Genomic DNA, 21,029 nt, shown 5'->3' with positions numbered 1-21,029 from the left:
GTTGCTGTGAACCCCCCCCAAAAATTAAAAAAGTACCACTTCCAATTTCTTTATTTGTAACCTTTTGAAACTAATCACATAGAACTACAAAATTAGCAAATGCCTTGAAATCTGTATACAAAACATAAATTACCTCTAATTTCAAACTCAGTTATTATTGTACCACTCAATCCTTAGAAAAAGTGGCTCCAAAGGTAAATCTCAGACCATTCTTAAAAAAGGAAACTGTTCCTTTAATATCACACTCCGCCCTCCCTCCCACCCCCTCACCCAAATCTCAACAGATATCATTTAGTCATCATCCTCAGGGACATTTCCAAGATGAGATTTTATGTTCCGTTCCCACAACTTCTGGTTGTCAGAAAACCCATGCTTTCCTTTGTTGAAAGAATTTGGTCCTGCTGAGGTTGGTGTATCTCTGAAAAATAACAATTAGATGGGGAGATTAGTTTAATAAAATAGTTGGGAGAACTGGATGTGTGACTGCAGTGTTTCAGCTTCACTTTGCTATTTCACATCCAGCTTGTGTCAGGAGTGGCCAAAAGTTACAACTGTTGGTATGGCACTTCAGGGGCTTATGTGAAATGAGTTTAGTTCCCTCAATTTGGTTTCCAGTGAATAGGTGTCTGTCACAAGAAGTTGTCACAAGTGGCAGTTTTGTCACCTGTCCCCAGAACTGATCCCTCCAAAATGAGCCAGAGACACCCAGGCAAAGGAGGGAGGAAGAGGGGAGAGGGACACAGGAGGGGTAAGCTGCACTGCTGCTGCCTGTGAAATACAGGCTCTACAGCTAAAAAAAGAACAGGATTCAAGCCTGTCAATTTTGCATCTTTCAATAATAAGCCTACAGACACTAATTTTTAAAAAAATAAAAGCAGTTTAACATTTTAAAAGAATGAGACCCAAACTCAGCCCTCATCTCTGGGCGCAACTTCACTGAAGACACCTATGTTTATATTAGAGCTTAACTTGGCCCACACACACACAAAGTTGTAGCAGCCAGAAAAATAAGTTTACAGTTGTGTCCAGAGAATGTAAAATCCATTATACACTCATTATTCTCAGTAAGAGTTAAGTGCCCACAGGGAAAGATTATGCTGGTGTCTTAACGACAGCATATTAATACACTTCTTATGGGGCAAAATTCATTTAAAAAAACCCTCATTCAACCCAAGCCCTTTTTTCCATACGCAGAGATTCAAGTTCTGAACAGACTACCACAGTCTAGGAATATTTATGCTGTGAAGGGTAAAACCAGACAGTTTGGGATTGGGAAAATCTGGAGTTTGACAGTAAAAAAAAAAACACACACCACACAAACACAAAAACAGGAAGAGCAGAAGTAGTTTGCTTCTTGTTTTAGTAACAATGACAAACTGCAGCCAAATTTGCATCCTACATGAGGAAGTAGAACCTCTCTCTTCCCACTCTGGCAAAGCTAAGGAAGTATTTAAATAGGAGCATATCTGCAGACCTGCATTGCCACAGCTGTAACATGAGAGGAATTCCATTTGTAAGATCTCATTTCTGCAGAAAGTGAAACTAAAGCTACGCTAACCTGTTTGCCCTTCCTACATTTCTGGACCATATGCAGGACTTATTCTGAGCTGTAGAAGGTCCATCATGCCCACCCATTCAACTCCCTCCCACCCCTCCTTTGGAAGAATGAGGTTAAAGCTGATCTACCTTCCAATATTCTTCATGCGCATCTTTGCTTCTGGAGGCATTTCTTCTGGTTCACTCTAGTTAAAGAGAAAGAACATGGATGTTGGGCATAGTTAAACATTTTATTTTTCTCTGTTGAACATTCAGAAGCCAGACATGAATGGGGCTAACAATCTCTCAGGAAAGCAATGTGTTTTAGAGCACACACTGCCTCTAGTCTATAAAGCCATAAATATGAGTAAAGAAATTGCACATAAGTAGATCCACACTGTAGAGAAAGGTTTCAGAGTAGCAGCCGTTAGTCAGTATCAGCAGAAACGAGGAGTCCTTATGGCACCTTAGAGACCAACAAATGTATTTGGGCATAAGCTTTTGAAAGCTTATGCCCAAATAAATGTGTTAGTCTCTAAAGTGCCACAAGAACTCCTCATTTTCACTGTAGAGAAAGACATTTATATTCAAATTCAGTAAGATGCCAGCAAACATGCAGTACGACTTATCAGTGGCTACCGTTTTGGTATGAGTTAATCACCTTCAGCCATTTGCCTTCTAGGGCAGACTTGCCCATTATATCATAATATGTTGCAATGACACCCCAGAAGCTGTCTCATGACCTTTTAACATTCTGTAAGCGTAGGGCTCCAACAAGTGGCAATGCCTCTTGGGAGACGAATGTCAACCCTAAGGACTTCTTTCATGTGTGTCTCCTCTTCTACCTCCACCGTATCAATTTTCCTTCCCTTTTCCCTTCTCCTTTGTGCTCACAAGGTCTGCAGCAATCACAGCCATTACCATATATCATTCATCCAAGGTTTTTCTATAGCATCACATTAGCAATCGAAGTATTAAACAGGTTGTTTAGCTTTTCACACATGGAAGAGAGCTCGATGGGAAACAGACTGGCAATTGAAAAGCACTTTTGCAATGTGTGCAGAAATAAACTACTTAGTTTTTCATTAATCTCTTTACAAGCCAAGCCAACTTTTGTATCCATCTCTATGTATAAAATGGTATTTTGTCACAGAGAAACATGGCAGATGCAACTGAATCAGAAGTGTGGTAGTCAGGCTTATCGATGGTAGTCACTCAAGCAAAATACTAGGTATACTAGGGTTTGCCTCACAGGAATACATGGTCATGGTACAGATCAGTGAAGAATTGTACCATCAAGTATTCTAAATTACCCATCTTTTATTAAACTATTTAATGTGTTCCATTTTAAAAGTATTGTGTCATTCACTACACTGTAGATTATCAGAGGGGTAGCTGTGTTAGTCTGGATCTGTAAAAGCAGCAGAGAATCCTGTGGCACCTTATAGACTAACAGACGTTTTGGAGCGTGAGCTTTCGTGGGTGAATACCCACTTCGTCAGACGCAGGTAGTGGAAATTTCCAGGGGTAGGTATATATATGCTAGCATATATACTGTAGATGTAGCCCATACCTGAATGTCTCAGCAGTATTTAGATTCAGTACACAACAGGAGGAAGACAATTATTTAAAACCACAAAAAGAAGGAGTATCTATTTGCCTTTCTCCTCCCTCTCACTTCAAGGAACATTGATAGCACGTGGTGAGTTATAGAAAACAAGTGATGAGGAGTCAGGACCTCCTGAACAAAGAGTCAGCTCTAAGGCAACCACATTGCCCTGTCTGGCTGCTTAACTCCATTTTAAAGTCTTAATTTGTGTGACCAATATGCCTGTTCAAATGTGTCCCCTACCCCCTCTTCCTTAACACACTATGGAGATCCACAGATCCTGCTGAGGAATAGAAACTCTTTTTGCATCTCACACTTGAAGTCTTGTGTTTCTGCCAACTCAGCTGAGGCCAAACCTCTCCATGCCCTTTCCCAATTAGCTGAATTGTTTACTACCACATTATTGCACTTCAATGAAGGGAGCATAATTTCTTTCCAGTTACTCTAGCCCCCCCATTATCAAACCCATAGACAGAAAGCAGCACTGAGAATTCGAACTGGTTTCTGGCAGGGCAATCTGGAGATCTGGGATCAAGTTGCTTAAGGTAAAATGAGATTATTGTTCTCTTTTCTAGTGAAATTATATTAACATTTCTAATTATCACACATATTAACCTTTGTCAGTTAACTGCTCATATATTTTTATGTATATGCATTCAGTTTGTGTAAAGTGTGGGTGGTTAAGCAGTTGTGGAAAAGCCTTGAAAGAATGTGGTTTAATTAGAAAGATTGGTCCTGGAAGATAACTTAAAAAGTCTGAAGGAAAGACCCCAATTATCAGGAATGGTGCTAACTGGTTTTAGTACAGAGCAGTGCTAAAGTCATGTAAGTGCTGACAATAATGTAATTAAAAAGAAATTATTAACGATTTCATTGCTAGTATCTGCTGTCCTGTGTTGGAGCCACCCAAGCACCCCAGGTCTAGTCCTGTTGTAAGTATCTGACCAGTGCTTATAACTCCATGTTACTATATGGGTGCGATGACTGCTTAGGCATTTATGGCCCATTTGAAGTGTCCCTATAAACACCATTCAACCTTTAGATTTAATAAAGGAATTTATAGTTGTATTGGTTTTGTGGTGGTATTCTGTAATACTGATGATATAATAATAATAATAAATTCCAACAATGTGTTTAAGGGAAACACTGGATCAGTTCTAAATTATAGCACATTCGCATTTTTGTGGAGAAGCTTACAGAGTACCTACTCACACTGTCTAACTCTAACCCGCACTCACTGTTCCCCTCTTTAGTGAGTGCCAGACATCAAGTGGTATTTACTTACATCATCATCTTCATTGAAAACTGCTGCTACAGAAAGAGTTTTTGGAGCTAGGGTGGAAGCAGGCTCTTTAGGTTTCTGAAATAGATTGAAAACACATCAAATGAAATCAGGTAAGTCTGCTTACTTGACTAGGATCCATTTAACCTTTCAAGATTTTTTAAAAATGGAATTCATTAAACATCTTCGCTGAAACTGAAGCAATTTTTTTAAGACATGCATAATTTGATTTCTAACTGGCTAAACTAAAAGTCAAGATAGTTCTCTCAACCAGACAGAAAATAGTTTTCCAGTAATGGGTCAAGGGAGCATCTGTCCATTTGGGCAAGATGTTTTCTGATGAACTCGTCCGATCCTCCCAAGTTTCAATTCCCTACAAGCATTAGTTTCTTGCAAACATGCACATTACAGGGCCATGTGGCTACTGGTGCAAGATATGGGAAATTAAATCAGAATCTGAGCAGCTTGTGACAACTATGTCTCAAAAACAACACACACAGGATTTGGCCATATCTCCATCTGTTCTTTATTCCTGAGGCCGCACAGGAGTATTTAAGTCTGTCAACTGCAAGAGGCTGAGCATGTTTGTCTTTTTGTACTTTAATAGGTCTTAGTATTTTTCTTGATTGAACAATCAAGTGCTTTTTAATGAATGTTTCCAATTCAGAAGCAGAAGGTAACATCAGACAGTTTCACACAGGGAATCTTCATTGGCAAAAATTTACATTTCCCAACAGACACCTCTATTCAAAGCATATCCAGCCATCAAAATCTGAGACATTTTTGTACTCTGTATAATGCAAAAGGAATCAAAATTAATGACTCCAAAGAAAAATAAGATGAGAAAATTTAAACTGCTGGTAATAACTTATTTATATACAATCATCCTGCTCTACTGCACAATGCTTCCTCACTTCTGTAGTATTAAGGAGACATTCTGCATACACTTACACTGTGTAGTCATACATACAGTAGTGGGTATTGGGGAGGGACAGGATTAGGTGCAGTGTGCAGATCTATTCATTATCCTACCTGTAAGGAACAATTACTGCTAAGAAGTTTATCTTTCCTAGAGGCATCAGCCCAGACCACTAGGATAGGCCAGAGAAAAAATAATGATCCCAAATTTGGATGCAAACGTAGCTGAATCAGTGAGCTAGAAATCCTAAGAGCCAACTGAACTTGCTAGTGGCTCAAAAGGCATCTTTGTCAATTTTTCAATGACTGAGTTTACCTTATTGTGTATGTTCTAACTTTTTTTTTTATTTTGTTTCTGATTTGAAAGCAACATGCCTTTAGAAAAAACATCCTATTGACCAATCTTTTTACCTTCTGCTGGTTTGTAAAATGCTGACATTGCACCTACAGAGTTCTTGAGGAATAGAGATTGAACTAAACCTATTTAGAGATTTATAATGCACACTTTGCTGTGGTATTTGAGAACTGTGTAAAAATTACATTTACAAACAAGCAGATGCTTGCCTGTCCCAGAATAGTGAACAATGAAGCAGATTAGTCAATGGGAAAAGTAAAGATCCATTTGATTGCTAACAAACTGGAAACCTCTTAAATGTAATTTAATACATCCACATAAACAAACGGGAGAAGGAATTATCAAATCTAGCCTGGACAACAGAGGATTAGGATTCTTGGAAATGTAGCATGACAATGAGCCCCATTTCCTCTACATTCTACAGACACTGATCTCAGCACGTATTACATTCTAGTAACTTTAAATCAAGCCGCCAAAGAGGCATTTGTATATATTAGACTAACTGGTCTTGTGACAGAAGAAACAAAAATGAAAGATACATTTTCCAATGCAAAAGAAATATTTTAGAAGTTAAAGATGACAAGGAATTACTAGTCCACCCACAGGTGTCAGTGCAAAATATAATGCTTTCCCCCCTCATCTAATTACAAGAGTCCTGAGCATTGAAGTGTCCAGCCCTCCTTCAGGAAGCTGTTCCAGGCTTAGATCTTCTTGAATATATGAAATAATTCTCTAATGACAATTTAGAGTTAATTTTGTCCCATTACTCTTCCTCTCTCATGGACAACTCTAAACAATTCTCATTGGTGTTATACCCTTAAAATACTTACTAGAACAAAAGGATAGGCCCTGCAACAACACTTCCCCACGTCAACTTCAATATTTTTAGTCAACTAGCCACATTAAGTTTCATTAGCTTTCTCTCCAAGTCAGTCCCTCAAGAATAAAATAAACCAAACATTCAAACAACTTACATTTGCTCCAAGTTTGATGGATATCACAGGTGCCTTCTTTGTTGTCTGACTGCCTATGGCAAATCCAAACTTGGACATTTTGGCAGGAGCAGGCTTTGTGGTGAAATCTTCAGCTTCTTCATCAGCTAACCGTTTCTCTGCACTGCGACTCGAACTTTCCCCTCCATTACTGGAAGAAACAGTCTTAGTTTTCACAGGTTTTTCTGCCTCTTCTTCAGGTCCTGGTGAAGTCGAAACAACTTACCAAGATGAGCTATTTTTACTGAGCAGATTGTTGGGAGCAGCAACCTCATAAAGCATTGTTATGGGGAGGGTACTTACAGTGCCAGCAGTATCCACCACTGCTGCATATACAGCAGACAGCACGTAAAGACAAACAGTGAAAGAAACTGCAAGCACTTAACTAAAGTGGTACAAAAAGGTCTTTTATACAAAAAGGTCTGAAAAAGCATTGAAGCATCATATCACTATTAATATGGGACTGAAAGTTTATCTAGACAGTTACATTTAATTTTATAAACAGTCTTCTGGGGGCCTAGGATGCACAAGTTAACATTTTACATTTAGAGTTCCAATTTCAAACCTAGTGTACACAATTTAAGATTAGATATATCAGATTTATTTACATAAAAAATGCCCATGTCAGTCTATAGGCTCCCTTGGCAGATCAAACCATACAAGTAGCTGAGACTGGTAGTTGTAACCTAACTGCTAATCACTGCTTGTCTACATCCCTCAATTCAATATAACTGACAGATTCTGTTTTGGAGGAGATCAGCACCAGACCCAATAACTGAAGCAAAGTGCTTTTGAGAAGTTTGCATCACGCCTGGGTTTGCACAAACTCATAGGAAATGCCCTTTTCCTGTGAAAAATGACCCACCTAGCAAAACACTCCCAACACTCCTGTGCTCATATACAGAGCTTCCTCAGCTACACCAAGTGAAAAAATGGTACTTGGAAGTTTCACTATGCCCCTGGAACAGCACAGCTTGCTCTACTGCTACCGCAAGAGCAGGAGGAAGAGGAAAAACAGATGGAGAATGGACAGAAAAAGGAGTTCACATCAGTGGTCTGAGGACAACATTTGGGACCCAGCTAAGTCCCTTGCTACAAGGGAAAGCAGGGGGATAGGAGCACCACATAGGCAGCAAATTCAGACCCTGAGTGAAGGGACTGCTTTGCACTGCTCACTAGCAACCGGCAGCAACCATGTGAAAAAAACAGCAGTTCAAAATTGGGGATTACCACCAAGATTGTAATCTTAGGGGAAAGAGAAACAAAATTCGGAGAAACAGAGGGGCTAGGGAAACGGGGAAATCATACTCTGTTTTAGCATACAAGAAGTCTTTAAATACATATTTAGATCTTAAATATGATGCCTCCATAATACAGCACCACTACTTTTCCTAAGTGTTGATGTATGGTGCCCTATCTACAGTAACTCCTCACTTAATGTTGCAATTATGTTCTTGAAAAATGTGACTTTAAGCAAAACAGTGTTAAGTGAATCCAATTTCCCCATAAGAATTAATGTAAATGAGGGGGTTAGGTTAGGTTCCAGGGAAATATTTTTCACCAGACAAAAGACACTAATTAATATATATATATATAATACACACACAGTACAAGTTAAACAAACGATTTAATACTAAACAGCAATGATGATTGTGAAGCTTGGTTGAGGTGGTAGAGTCAGATGGTGGAAGAGGGAGGGTTATTTCCCACGGAATGCCTTACTGCTAAATGATGAACTAGCACTCAGCTGAGCCCTCAAGGGTTAACTCATTGTTAATGTAGCCTCAAACTCAACAAGGCAGCACAAATGGATGGAGAGGAGACAACATGGTAGACAGAGATAGAGAGACACACCGTGTGAGAGAGAGACATTGCCCCTTTAAGTATGCTGACCCCACTTTAAGTACAGTCAAACCTCGTCATAACGCGCCCTGCCATAACGCAAAATCGCACATAACGCGATCATAAGTTGGCTCCCCTTTAAGGCCTAATACCAGTGGTTCCCAATGCCATGATGCCTGCCAGGACGTTGATGTGCCCCTGCCTAGTTCCCAGCAGGGGAGAGAAGTTGTGGCCCCGCACCTGACAGCAGGTACAGGGCCACGGCTTCTCCCCCCTGCTGGGCACTAGAGACACTAGGCAGCGCACATCAATACACCACGTTGGGGACCACTGACTTAAACTGACTGGCTTGAAACCCCGCTATACCGCGACCCCGCACACTGCTTTATAGCGAGGTTCCACTGTACACTGCCTTTTTAAGTAGACCAGCAAGTTGAGACAGCAGCTGCTCCCAGCAAGCTCCCTCTGTCCTGAGCCCTGTCATGGCCTCTCTTCCCCCCCCACCCCCCCGGCCCCCATAGAGATGGGATAAGCAAGGGGGGGGCAGGAGCAGGGGGACACCCTGACATTAGCTCCCTCTTACCCCCCCTCCCACCCACACAGCAAGCAGGAGGCTCCTGGGAGTAGCTCCAAGGCAGAGAGCAGGAGCAGCACATGGCAACTGATAGCCTGCTGGGTGGCTGCCACACAGGGAACTTAGGGGAGTGGGGAGCTGATGGAGGGGCAGCTGGTCCTCCCTGGTTTCAAGCCCCCATCAGCTAGCTCCAACAGGCTGCTCTTTCTGCAAGCAGTGGACAAAGCAGGCAGCTGCCAAACAACATGATAAGGGAGCACTGTGCAACATTAAACAAGCATGTTCTCTCATTAATCAGCAATGTAACAATGAAACAACATTAATCAGATGACTAAGTGAGGAGTTACTGTACCTATAATTTCCTGCCATGTTTTCCAAGTCATACAAACAGCCTGTCCATGATGTTTCTTGACTGGGGAGCAAAATATATTGTTAGCTCACTGTTTCAGTCAGCAAAACAACAATAACTAGATGCAACCACCTTAGAACAGTTATTTATCCTTGAGAACATAATAGACAGTGAAACTGACTAAGAGCTCAATGCTAATTTGTTTCACTATCCAGGAGCAATGCTAGTCTGTGTTGCTACCCAACTTGAGGTAGGAAGAGAGAAATAAAAGTGGGGTGGGGGGAGGGTAAGGAAAGAATAACATTACAGACAAGTGAGACAGAATCAAGAGGAAGGAGGAGACATGAAAAAGTTACTTAGGAACAGCAATGTTCCTAGTTCTAATGCTAGTATTAGAGAGCAATTTTTCTAACTGTGCCTTAAAGCAGCTCTAAGTGCAAGACTAGTCTTTCATGTAATCAACCAAAGTTTTCATTCCTAACTTTAGAAAATGGTAGTTTAGGACAGGGCTTATTTAATTAAAAATGTTTCAGGCAGAGAAACACCACTGTACTTGAAATATGTTGTCTTGCCAATGGAACATAAATAACCCTTTCTTAAAATGCTGAAATATTTCTCTCTAATATTGATCACAGCAACAAGATCTTGTCAAAGTTTACTATACAGCTCCACTATCTAATTAAGCTTAAATTCAGAAGCCAGCTTTAGCAACTACACTCAGTTGTCCAAACTGAACTAGAAGGAAGGGAAGGCCTGGGAGTCTCAAAACAAACTCAAAAATGGGTTATTCTGGAGAGAAAACCTTTGCTGGTTTGTAAGCTAGGGAATCACAAAAGGAAGGAATGAGTGTAATGAGCCAGCAGGATTTTGTATTATTGGTTTTTTTAAGAGAGACATCTTCCCAGTCAGCAGTCTGGCCAACTGCGTTCTCTTTCATTCCTCATTTTGGAATTTTTCTTGCTTTATCTAAAGGAACAGAAACTGAGGCAGCGTGCTTATTGCTAGCAAGCAGGTTGTAAATTTTGACTACAGGAGCAAAACAGAGTGATGTGTGTATTGGTGGAAGGGTCTGAGGAATAACTGAAGAGTGATTATGCAGATCAGACACCCTCAATAAGAGTGCTGGGAACTACACAGCTAAGAAAAAAAAATATGGAGTTATGCATCAGTGAGTACAACACGCCTGCTCCCACACTGGCTGAGAATTTAATTTCTGGCAATTATGGTTTTGAATTGACAATGCAGTATTTAAGTAGGTGGCCAAAGTCAGACTATAGTTTTATTACTATTTCAAGATTAACCAAAAATTAATTACCTGAACTGGAAGTTTAGCCAAGACTGACAAGCCTTCTCTGAAATTATTCCTGGAACAGTATAGATTGTTCATTGGCAAGGAAATTACAAGTGAACTGCAATCTCAACCATTTCAAGAGACCTTCTCACAGGTGCCCATATGTAATAAGTTTCAGGGGCAAGTAGACATGGATTTAGAGCTTAGTTCCTGGTCTGAAATGGTGTGCACCTCCCTTTGTTAAGAATGTAGGACTTGATTCTACTGAAAATCTTGCGGAAATCAGAAGATGAGCTTGCATAACCATGCAAAGTAATCAATTTTTCCAAGAGATGCAGCAGTATGTGCTCAATATCAGAGGAACAAGATAAAGCCCTCTGCTGCACTAAAATTCTATATGCAATGAGGTTAAACAATAACAGATCTCAAGATTAGAACCACTGTAACATTACACACGTGATGCATAACATTAGTATTGAATAGGAAAAGTGTATGAAGATGATTTTCTGGACTCTAAAGCCACTTGTGTGTGTTCTCCACATTCTCCTATTCTCTTTTCCATCCTTCTCCTGACAATCACTAGCCTCTATCACCACCATTCTTTGTACCTCTCACTCCCCTGCCACTCTGAGCTAAGCAAGATTACATTTTTAAAGAAATTAACATTTCTTCCTATAGAAGCCCAGATGTACTGCATTTCTGAAGTCCTCCTTCTGCAAGAATTTCTAAGCACTTCCCTATTAAGCCATAGAAAGCCAAATTATGTATTTTAAGGCTATATTTAAACCTTTCCAGGTCTCCAAACACTATAAGAAGGAAGCATAGCACAGAGACAAGGAAAGCCCCCAGTAGGAACATGTTTCATCAAATGCATCAATTATGCCTTTCTAGAGTACGATTTTTATAAAGGGAAATGAGCTTACTCATTTAAAGAGGCAAAAAAAGAGACTCTACTCAGACCAAATATTTGCTTTTATAGGACAACTAAATCACTATCTTTAAAAACCATTAAATAAATGGCAAATCTGGAATACTGATAACTAAAAGCTGAACTCTAACTACTGCATTCAAGGGGCAGATGAGTCTTTTTGTCCTCTTTTTACTTTCAACATAATTTGATACCGAGTCCTCTCTTTCCCAAAATTGGCTTCCAGGACAGCCTGTTGAGGTGGTGTGAATGCTACTTCTATTAGCTACATTTAAGACCAGTAGTGGATTGCCAGCAGCAAGAGCTTTCCTTCAGAAATGCCACTTGCATGATGAGCTACAAAATGTTTAAAGCAGCCCAGTGAAAATTTCCATTAAGTACTCTGTTTCTGTAGGTAACATAAGAAATCTCGTCTTCTCCTTGCAAAGCTGTTCTTGAAGTAGGTTTATGAACTGTTCTCAAGTGGAATTTTTTAGCCTTTTTCTAAGCCCCACAGTGCATTTGGGGTTTTGTGCTTTCATATTCTTTTTTCTAATGTCAGCCAGATCATATTCCACCTCTCTTTTCTACCTCCCACAAGCATCACTGCTATTTTCATAACTACCCAGACCTGTGCTCTGTATTTAGGTCATAGTTAGAGAGGAGTGTTACTACAAGGAAGAATTACTCACTTGCAAGTCAACAAAGACATATAAGTGAGCACTCTTCACTTTCTTTTCTGTGTAGGGTTGTGCATCTGATAAACAGGACTAGCAACAATGCTAATTTTACAGCTCTCATGTTTCTCCACTGCTCATCCAATAGATCTCTTGCCTCTGGGCACGGTTGAGAGTTCCAGACCACAGTGTAGGACTATTAAGAGTCACATCAGAACAAGAGCACTGCCCACCTATATTCATTTTAGAAGGCTTTCCAGCTCAGGAAAAAATTGAAGTCCAAAGAGCAAGGAATAACTCCAGTGTCTTGGCCAACCTCCCACTTCTAATTAAAATAATGTTCTACTGTCCAAGGTTGTTTGTGGGCCACTGAAGACTGTACGTCTGCAAAACTATTCAGTCACTGAATTACTAGCATCTAATTTACTGTTTCCTAACGCACTGAGGTTTAAGGAGCTACACACAACCAAATGTTTTTGTACAGATAATTTGTAGAGAGGACTACAATGACAGCACTTATGTGCCTATATGAAGTCATTCTCACTTGTCAAGTCTGTTTTAATTAGTTTAAAGCCTTCATTTAATTGCCAAAGAGTGGCCCCATCTGAAGTCCCAATGAGTTATATTTAAACCAAAAAAGGAGGAAGGAGTCAGCCTCTGGCTTGGCAAAGATACCATTACCACCAGGTGGAAGATGACCGGGGGGAGGAGGGAAACATTCAGCTTTCCAAGACAACGGACAATAAATGATATGCTGGTAGATGCTAATACCAGACTCAAGTAACATTAAGCTCATTTTCATGATATATAATAAAAATCTTGTAAATTGCTACCAAAAAAAAGTGTAATATCTGAAGTAGTGTGTAAGGAAAATGATAGTTTACTGAGAACTGCACCATATAACTTTTTTTTTTTTAAATAAGCTGATCCTTAAGAGATATTGTACATCCTTTGGAGCTACAATATACATTATTTCTCTCAATATACGGTAGAGCTGCTCATTGGGCAGTTTGCTAACAAAATATATGCATTTGTTTATGCAAATTAATCTACTGGATACCTTATGTCAAACTAGGAAAAAAATGAAAAAATTTAAAAAAATAAGCATCAGGGAATATGACCAAAAAATGACATTTCTTGACAATACTGAGCCCAATCCTGCAGTCTTCATCCTGGTAAGATCCCCACTGAACCACAGGAGCTTTACCCAACCACACACTGCAGGATCAGGACCACTAATTTTAAAGATCAAGTTCAACTACTAGGTACAATCCAGTAAGAGCAAACCACACAGGGTTAATGACTAGACAGCCATTTTTCCTCTGATTCGAGTAGCAAAAAAGCCCCCAAAGCCTATGCCATGAGAATTCACGGAGATCAGGCTCTCCACGAGGCTGGTCTAAACACCTCAAAGGAGGATGCCCCCTCTCCCTGGTGCCCCTCCCCAGCACAGGAGCTAGAACTAGGGGCACAGGGGGGCTGGGCTGCAGCACCCCCGACCTGAAGCGGTTCCCATCACACACAGGATTTACAGTTTGGTTCAATAGCTCTCAACATCCCCACTATAAAATATGTCCCAACTCCCCCTGCCCTCCAGCCCCAAGCCCGAGCGGGTGGGTCCGCTCCGCGCCAATGACACCCCCACGCTGCTGCAGCCCCGGAACCGCCACGCCCCGGCGCCGCCTCGCTGGGGATGAAACCATCCAGCCAGGGCGGGCCCGTGACTCACCCCAACCGGCCAATCACCCGCGGGACGCCGCGCTGAAGCCACCCGGAGCCAGAGGCTGCTCCCCGGCGCCCCCATGGGCTGGGCGCCCAGCAGCGGGGCAGGCGGCCGGGCTCTGAGCAGCCGGAGACCGCGCCCCGGGCCCTTTCCCCCGACACACATCGGGCCCTCCGCCCCAGGGGACCCCTGCCCGCCCTCGGGTCCCTCATGCGCAGAGGAGGGGGTATGGGGTGAGCGGCGCTGCGTGTTCACCTCCGTCTGCCTGCAGCTGCTTCGGCTTCTCCTCTCCCGCTTTGCTGTCCGCCATTTTCCCCCACCGCCTCCCCCCAGGTTCTGAGCATGCGCAGTAGCCTCCTTTATTTCTCCCGCTCCCTCCCTGCCATAGAGGGGAGGCGGCCCCAGAACCTCTAGAAAGAACTCGCCCCCTGTGGCTGGGAGTGACGAAGGCGGAAACGGTCCGCGCGTCACATGTCTGAGGGCAGCGGTGCTTCCGCTTAAACAGCCAGATGCTCCCAGACTCGGGGCAAGCTGACTTCCGCTGCGTATGCCGGCGCCGCAGCGGAACAAACATGCCAATAAGCCGCTCTCTGATTGGTCAGGAGGAATGGCTCCGGCCTAACCACTCAGGCATGGTTGGAGATTAGCAGTGGACATGTAAAGGGCCAGGACAATCTGCGTAATCAACATACGTTTTTCTGCCCCAGTGGGCTGGGAGGTGGGGGACAGAGAGAGCGCGACACACACGGTGCCCCACTTAATGGCAGGAGAATGTGGAGCAAATACACGTCCCATGGGAGCCTGGCTGCTGCACCATCATCAGCCTTCAACTTGAGGCTGAACTCTACCACGGTTTTACATATGGGTCCTGCGATGACTCAGGAGTCCCTTCCTGGACCCACACATCCACCTGTACTTGGTACAGACACAGATCAGGCTGGGCCTGGCCAGAGCAGCCACTGAGTGACCCAAAGCCAAGTGAAGTCAATGGACAGAGTATGGGTTTGAGATCAGGCCCCTCATCTGATGCTGAACCTCTGAGCCCTGAGAGAGGAGTCCTTTCGCTCAGCCAGACAGGAACAGCTCACAGCTTTAAAACCAGATGTCCCAGGTTCAGTCTCTGATACTAATGACACAGCCAGGATCAGACTGTAACAAGGGATGGCAAACAGGAAGAACTGAATTGTTGTTGGGTGTTGTAGCTACATTGGTCCCAGGATATTACAGAGACAATCTTCATATTACCTCATCCACCTTGCCTCTCTATGAATCTTTGAAGCTTGGGACAAGCTTCCGTCCCTACTCCACCCAGACCCCACTGCTGGTGGTTGAACCATATATACAGTTTCATGAGCTGGCTGACAACTGAATCTTTTAGCTCAGGCAGAAGGTCCACAAGCCAGAGGTCCCAGATTTGATCCCTGATGATAATGTCCTAGGACCTACTGAAGCATTTCTGCTTGTACATATTCTGTTCCTGTTTTCATTTTTAAATATGGAGCTAAACTAAAAGGACTATCACCTTCAACTCTAGTCAGTTTTAAAAACTAGTTTGTGGTTCCACACTTAGCCTAATCACCCCACCAATGTTTATGGTTTTAAAACCATATTTTCCTATTTTTAAAAAATGGTTCTTTCTTCTGTTAGTGTATGAAAGATAAGCAAGGGAATAGATAATAGTAAAGGTTGATTGTACACCACATGCTTTCCTACACACAGTGAACTCACTGAAAACAAAATGAAGTTACTGTAACTGGAAAAGACTGAATCAAATAATCTTAACATTATTTGTAAAAATACACTTTTAGATACAAGTGTATTTAAGTTGAGGTTTGCAGTATTGAAGTTGTGTTGGTCACAGGATATTGAAGAGACAAGGTGGATGAGGTATCTTTCATTGGACCAGCTTCTTGTTGGTGAGAAAGACAAGCTTACATATGGCTCTTCTGCAGAGGAGAGAGAGGGAGGGAGGATAGGTGGGTGGGTGGGTGTAAGAAAGTATTTAAAGAAGGGTCTCCCCCTGCTCTCTGGCCCAATGACTGTTCTGCTGTGGATAAATACTTAGTCGGGCCACAGAAAGAAAAAGAGAATAACTGTATAGTCCACTGTTACATTCTTTTGATCAGCAATATTTTTTTTCAGTCACATCTAGCAAGATACCCTGTTTAAAATATGAAGGTAAACTAGTCTACCTTTAACTTTTCACCTTGTTCCTGTGTAAAAAGTCTAGTCAGTCCCCCATTAAAGTCATGACACTTGTTTAAATTTTTGCAGGCAAGAGAGGGAAATTGTCCCATTCTCACTGCTCTAAGGAACAGGGTAACTAGGACTGTGACATGTAAAGTCTTTTTCAAAGGTGTCGGGGAAAAAAAAACTTCTACAGTTTGAACAGTCATTTCCACCTACATCAGTAATTTAAACTCAGTGCATAACCGAGAAGTGTGTATTTTCAGTACAGTACTGCCACATTTAAAGAGACTCTCTGCCTCTAGGAGTATTATAAGTATCAGTGTTTATTATTTTCAAAAGCTGTAGAGCATTGGAAAATCCATACAATAAAAGGACAAAAACATATTAAAAAAAAAGTCTTACATTGGCCCACATAGCTCACTTCCACAAGGTGAGTAAATTTTAGAACCACAGGTCTGATTGTTTTATGATTACATTTGCAAGGCATCAAATCAGATACTAAAATACTTTGAATAAATTATGCAGCATCATAATGAGATCTTTCTAAAAAACAAAGAAAACCCTAGGAAAACAAAACCACAACTTATTCACTATGGTACGAGACAGTGGGCAAATCAGCTACATTCTAAGATCAGTATTCAAGACATTATTAGAGTTGTAAACAGACAAAAAGGCTAAGGTTTGCAAACATTTACTGAGGCATTTGCATTACATCCTTTACATTACTGATATCCAACTAGCCTCTTACAATTCCTATATTTACCATATTTCGGTCCATGAACTAATCAAATCCATTACAGCATTTGGTGCTGAACAAGTAAGGGTTTAAATGAAGTATATTCACCACAGTTGTATTGCATTTAATTACATTCTCTCTTATGATGCTATTTGTAGATTTGATTATCACAGCTTTTCTTCACATGGATTCTCCACCTCTCACCCTCCCCTGTCCTGTTAAGTTTGTTTAAATAACTGCAATACAAAGGTTATAAAAAACTCATATCAGGCAGCAGTTCTAGTTACTCTTTTACCCTTCAGTTTTTCATCAAATTCCCACAGAAGTCAATGGAAATTTAAGCCTATTAACAGTATAATTTGCCCTTAAGATTCTTCAGCTACCCACCATTTTTTCTGTGTTTGCTTCCTGAAGGAATTCTCTGCAAAGGGCTTCTTTACCTTTTCCTGACTATTGCTAAAACACCTTTGTTCTTCTCCCTGTATCAGTTTTATGCTTTGAATATAAAGATGTATCTACAAAAGCTTCGTATTTTCTTTTTGGAACAAATTTCAGCGCCTCCATCCAATCTCCAGTGTCTTTTAAAGTTAATAAAATACGAATCATTTGGTCCAATGTGAGATTTTTGGCACCAGTTTCCCACTTCAAGTACCTCTCGAGTGGAAGACGTTCAGTTGTTAATTTCAAGCGTTTTGCATGTGCAAGAGAGATTCCAGTCTGTATTTTCCTGTCAACCATTGATCCAACTATATAGATTTTATCATGCTCAAACGTCTTCATTACATTGGGAGAGTCAGCAGTTAAGTAGATGAGCTTGTCTTTTGGAAAGACATCTGTGTGAGACTGTTCTGTCACAGTCACAAGTAAATTGTTCCATGCCTTCCCATAGCGCTTAGCAAATTCTTTATGATATGGGCCATCTACTTTAAGATTACAGAAATGTAAATGAAAAGGATCAATAGCTCTTCGATTCCACCCTTCGGTCTCCATTAGCTGATTCACTGTGTTCTCCATTTCTCTACGTGACATGTAATTTTCATAAGCCATGTCAAATACTAGAGGCTGGCCAAAGATCATTGCCTGAGCAGTCCTCCAGTTATACATCTTATCCATAGACTTGGACCAAAGCTGCAATAAGAAAGTATTCTTCAGCTCACCAGTATCATTTTCTTTAGCCTTTTCCAGCCTTTCCTTCTTTGCTTCCTTTTGCTTTTCGTGCTTTATTTTACTAGCTTTCTTCACTTTTTCTTTGATATATAAGTATTTTAAATACTTCTTTTTGGATGACTTAGTGGAACATTCCATAAGGGTCTTTAAGTCTTCTTCACTGATATTTTCTGGAACTGTTTTGCCAGCTAGCCTCCACATCTCCACAAGTTCCCTTGTGGCAGCTAAAATGGAATCCTCCTCACTCTCAGATGTCCCACTGACTTCCTCTTGCATTCCAGATCTCATGACATTTTTCCACCCATCCAAATCTAGCTTCTCAGTAGGGCTGGATGAAATCTGCTTCTTGAGGGCAGGAGACAAAATCAGTGTTCTACATGGAAATGACCTCTGGGGAGCTCTTAAAAACAAATATTTTTTTGTCCCATTCTGCATAGCAAACGGAAAAACAGAATGTTTCACAATGCTTCTCAGAACCATATTTAAAAACTTCATATTTAGGAGACTTGTGTCCAAGCAGTTATCTGCAAAAATGGTAACAAAAGAAACAAACAAAATCAGTAGTTACAGATGTGAGAAAAACCTCAATCCTGCTTCTAACCATAACACCTCAGATGAACAGGAAGTTACTTCTTAGCACTTGATATCAACATTCTAATTGGATTTTTACTTTTTTACTGTCTCTAAAAGAAAATAAAGGTGATGTTGCTACTGGAGGAAACAGCAGTTAGCATGGTTGCTTAAATCATGCTGTGCATATAATTCCAAGTCAAATCAAACAATGCTTAAATATGTTTTAACCCTCCCACTTCAATCACTCTTGTATGTCATTTGTAGATAGGAAGCTTTGTGATGGAAGCATGCCATTGCACACAGATGCCATGAATGCTTTCATAGATGCAGACCACAGAAGTACAACTCATTCTACTTGTGGGGTGACAGCGTGGGTGATGATTTTTTTTTTGAGTAGTTTTTCCAGAAAATTTTCACATCACTAATGCTTATCTTTTTGAAATGTACCAGTAAAGCAGGGAAGCGCCCTTAGCAAACTTCTGCAGGCTTATGAGCTTAATTTTTGCTGTCATTGAAGCTAATATGACTACTCACAATATGTAAAGTTATGCATGTGAATAAATCTAAGCCTAAAGCCCCAATCCTGTAAACAGAAAAGCACATATATAGCTTTACTCATATGAGTAGTACCATTAATTTCAACAGGAGTCATCACACAAGTAAAGTAAAGCAAACAAGCTTAAGTGTTTGCAGAACTGGGCCTAAAAGAGAAGTACCTAAGCTGTTTTTCCTTATCTTTTCTCCCCATGGATGGCCAACCCTAAGTAGAGCCAATGAACAAATTAATATTTTCAAACTGAACTCTAAACAAATTAAAAGCAAAAATAAGTTACACATTAAAAAAATTATGCTATAATCTTTATTTACTATGCCGCCTGGAATTTAAAGTGTCCTCATTTTAAAAAGAAGTTAAACCTAGTTTCTTTAATTAAAAAAAAAAAAAGTATAAACAGGCAACAAATAAAATATTCTGTAAATATGCCATTGTTTTGAGATGCTATGACTGCAGCAAAATTTAACTGACTAATGTAATGAAAAAGAGACTGTATAAAGTTGATGGACAACTCACAATAAAACTGTTAATATGAATGATCAACATTATACTCTTTTTGTTTCAATTTACAGGACAGTGAAATAAAAATGTTTCATTCTGTGGAACAGGACAAAAACAAACCACTGAGACTTTAACAAATTATATATTTTAAATATGACATTAAGGTACTAAAATAAAAAATTCACATGAGAGAATGCACATAAAGAAAAAACATATGAGGCCCGGCCTCAGGTAATCTAATGTGGCATAGCTCCAATGAAGTAAATGGATCTGTGCTTATTTAAATCAAGTAAGGATTTGATCCAAGTTTTCCAATAAAGCCATGTTATCTCTAGGTTTGTCCAGTACTAAGTGTATTTGCTACTGATTCATTTTTGCTGAAAGCTCTAAATATCTCTTTAGAAGAACCTGGGTATGGAACACAGAAAAATATGTTACTTTGTATTTTAAAAACACAAGAAACACACCCCTCTTTTAAACACAGTTTTACTGCTAGGTCTCTCAGAAGCTAAACCATCTTAGTTGAACAAATAATTCTGCTATGTTTTCCATAACACAGGTACAGAAACTCAAGTTTCTGTGTGTCTGTGATGAGGTGATCATTTGAGTTAAAGAACTTGCTTGTCCCTTCTACTGAAAACTGCAGAAGTAGATGATTTTAGAACGATTTTTAAAATTAACCCACAATGCTTAGCCATTACACATACATTTTACATTTCAAAGCACTTTTCATACATTATTCGTTCAGTCTCTAGTGAACATTGTTATCCCTACTGCACAGATGGGTGGAGGACCTGCACGCACACGGGGCCCAATGATCCAGACAGGGGCTTCCCCGCCCCACGCGTGACACTGGAACCGGTATCAGAAGCAGCTGTTCTACAGGCCGCCCCGCAGCAGACGAGAGGTCGGGTCGGTATCTACCTTCCCCCCACTGACATGGCCCTAGGCTGCCACCCCGGTGGCACCAAGGGGCCCCACTGGAGCGGGGCCTCCCGCTGCAGGATCCTGTGCCCGCCCCTGGACACGCACGCACCTGCAGGTACCGTTCCCCACGTGCCTCTCGCTCCGACCTACCCAGTCCCTTCTCCAGAATCCTCCGACTCGCCACACTTCCGCTTCCAGCCGGAGGGTTCTCAGTATCGGACACACCTCCCCCTAACTCGGAAGGAGAAAAAGCTCCAGCAGCTGCGCCGCTGCGCCTCCCTGCTTTTCGGCCTCTCTGATTGGCTTCGGTTTCTGGCCAATCAGAGA

At 41.1% G+C, this 21,029-nt stretch overlaps 2 protein-coding genes across 7 annotated transcripts; both read right to left on the bottom strand.

Annotated features, from left to right (window-relative positions):
• Nucleotides 1-33: 33 nt before the first annotated feature.
• PCNP (PEST proteolytic signal containing nuclear protein) lies at nt 34-14,600 on the bottom strand. Of its 4 annotated transcripts, none has more exons than XM_032804493.2 (6): nt 14,311-14,570; nt 9,461-9,520; nt 6,675-6,895; nt 4,431-4,505; nt 1,687-1,742; nt 34-418 (listed from the first exon to the last, which is right to left on the bottom strand). In XM_032804493.2, exons 1-6 carry the CDS (start codon nt 14,363-14,365, stop codon nt 292-294), a joined length of 594 nt encoding a protein of 197 aa, XP_032660384.1. In that variant the 5' UTR covers nt 14,366-14,570; the 3' UTR covers nt 34-291. The 4 variants fall into 4 exon arrangements, with proteins under 4 accessions (XP_032660384.1, XP_032660385.1, XP_032660387.1 ...); XM_032804494.2 differs by having other exon boundaries at nt 6,675-6,843; nt 14,311-14,506; XM_032804496.2 differs by lacking the exon at nt 9,461-9,520 and having other exon boundaries at nt 6,675-6,843; nt 14,311-14,600.
• A 1,950-nt stretch (nt 14,601-16,550) lies between these two features.
• Nucleotides 16,551-20,866, bottom strand: TRMT10C (tRNA methyltransferase 10C, mitochondrial RNase P subunit). Of its 3 annotated transcripts, none has more exons than XM_032804507.2 (2): nt 20,812-20,866; nt 16,551-18,672 (listed from the first exon to the last, which is right to left on the bottom strand). In XM_032804507.2, the coding sequence occupies exon 2, from the start codon at nt 18,641-18,643 to the stop codon at nt 17,438-17,440; it is 1,206 nt and encodes a 401-aa protein (XP_032660398.1). In that variant the 5' UTR covers nt 18,644-18,672; nt 20,812-20,866; the 3' UTR covers nt 16,551-17,437. The 3 variants fall into 3 exon arrangements, with proteins under 3 accessions (XP_032660398.1, XP_032660401.1, XP_032660399.1); XM_032804510.2 differs by lacking the exon at nt 20,812-20,866 and adding an exon at nt 20,483-20,759; XM_032804508.2 differs by lacking the exon at nt 20,812-20,866 and adding an exon at nt 20,511-20,759.
• Between the last annotated feature and the right edge of the window lie 163 nt (nt 20,867-21,029).

This window comes from Chelonoidis abingdonii, chromosome 1, assembly GCF_003597395.2.
Source record: "Chelonoidis abingdonii isolate Lonesome George chromosome 1, CheloAbing_2.0, whole genome shotgun sequence".
Classification (NCBI taxonomy): Eukaryota; Metazoa; Chordata; order Testudines; family Testudinidae; genus Chelonoidis; species Chelonoidis abingdonii.
This window is presented reverse-complemented; position numbering and strand designations above follow the sequence as displayed.

Bases quoted from the DNA above. Each gene is read 5' to 3' on its own strand.
- PCNP (XM_032804493.2), bottom strand. From the start codon at position 14,365: ATGGCGGACAGCAAAGCGGGAGAGGAGAAGCCGAAGCAGCTGCAGGCA. The intron at 4,506-6,674 runs GTAAGTTGTTTG...AATCTATTTCAG, and splicing joins CCATCAAACTTGGAGCAAAT to AAACCTAAAGAGCCTGCTTC. The intron at 419-1,686 runs GTAGATCAGCTT...GTTATTTTTCAG, and splicing joins CGCATGAAGAATATTGGAAG to AGATACACCAACCTCAGCAG.
- TRMT10C (XM_032804507.2), bottom strand. From the start codon at position 18,643: ATGAAGTTTTTAAATATGGTTCTGAGAAGCATTGTGAAACATTCTGTT.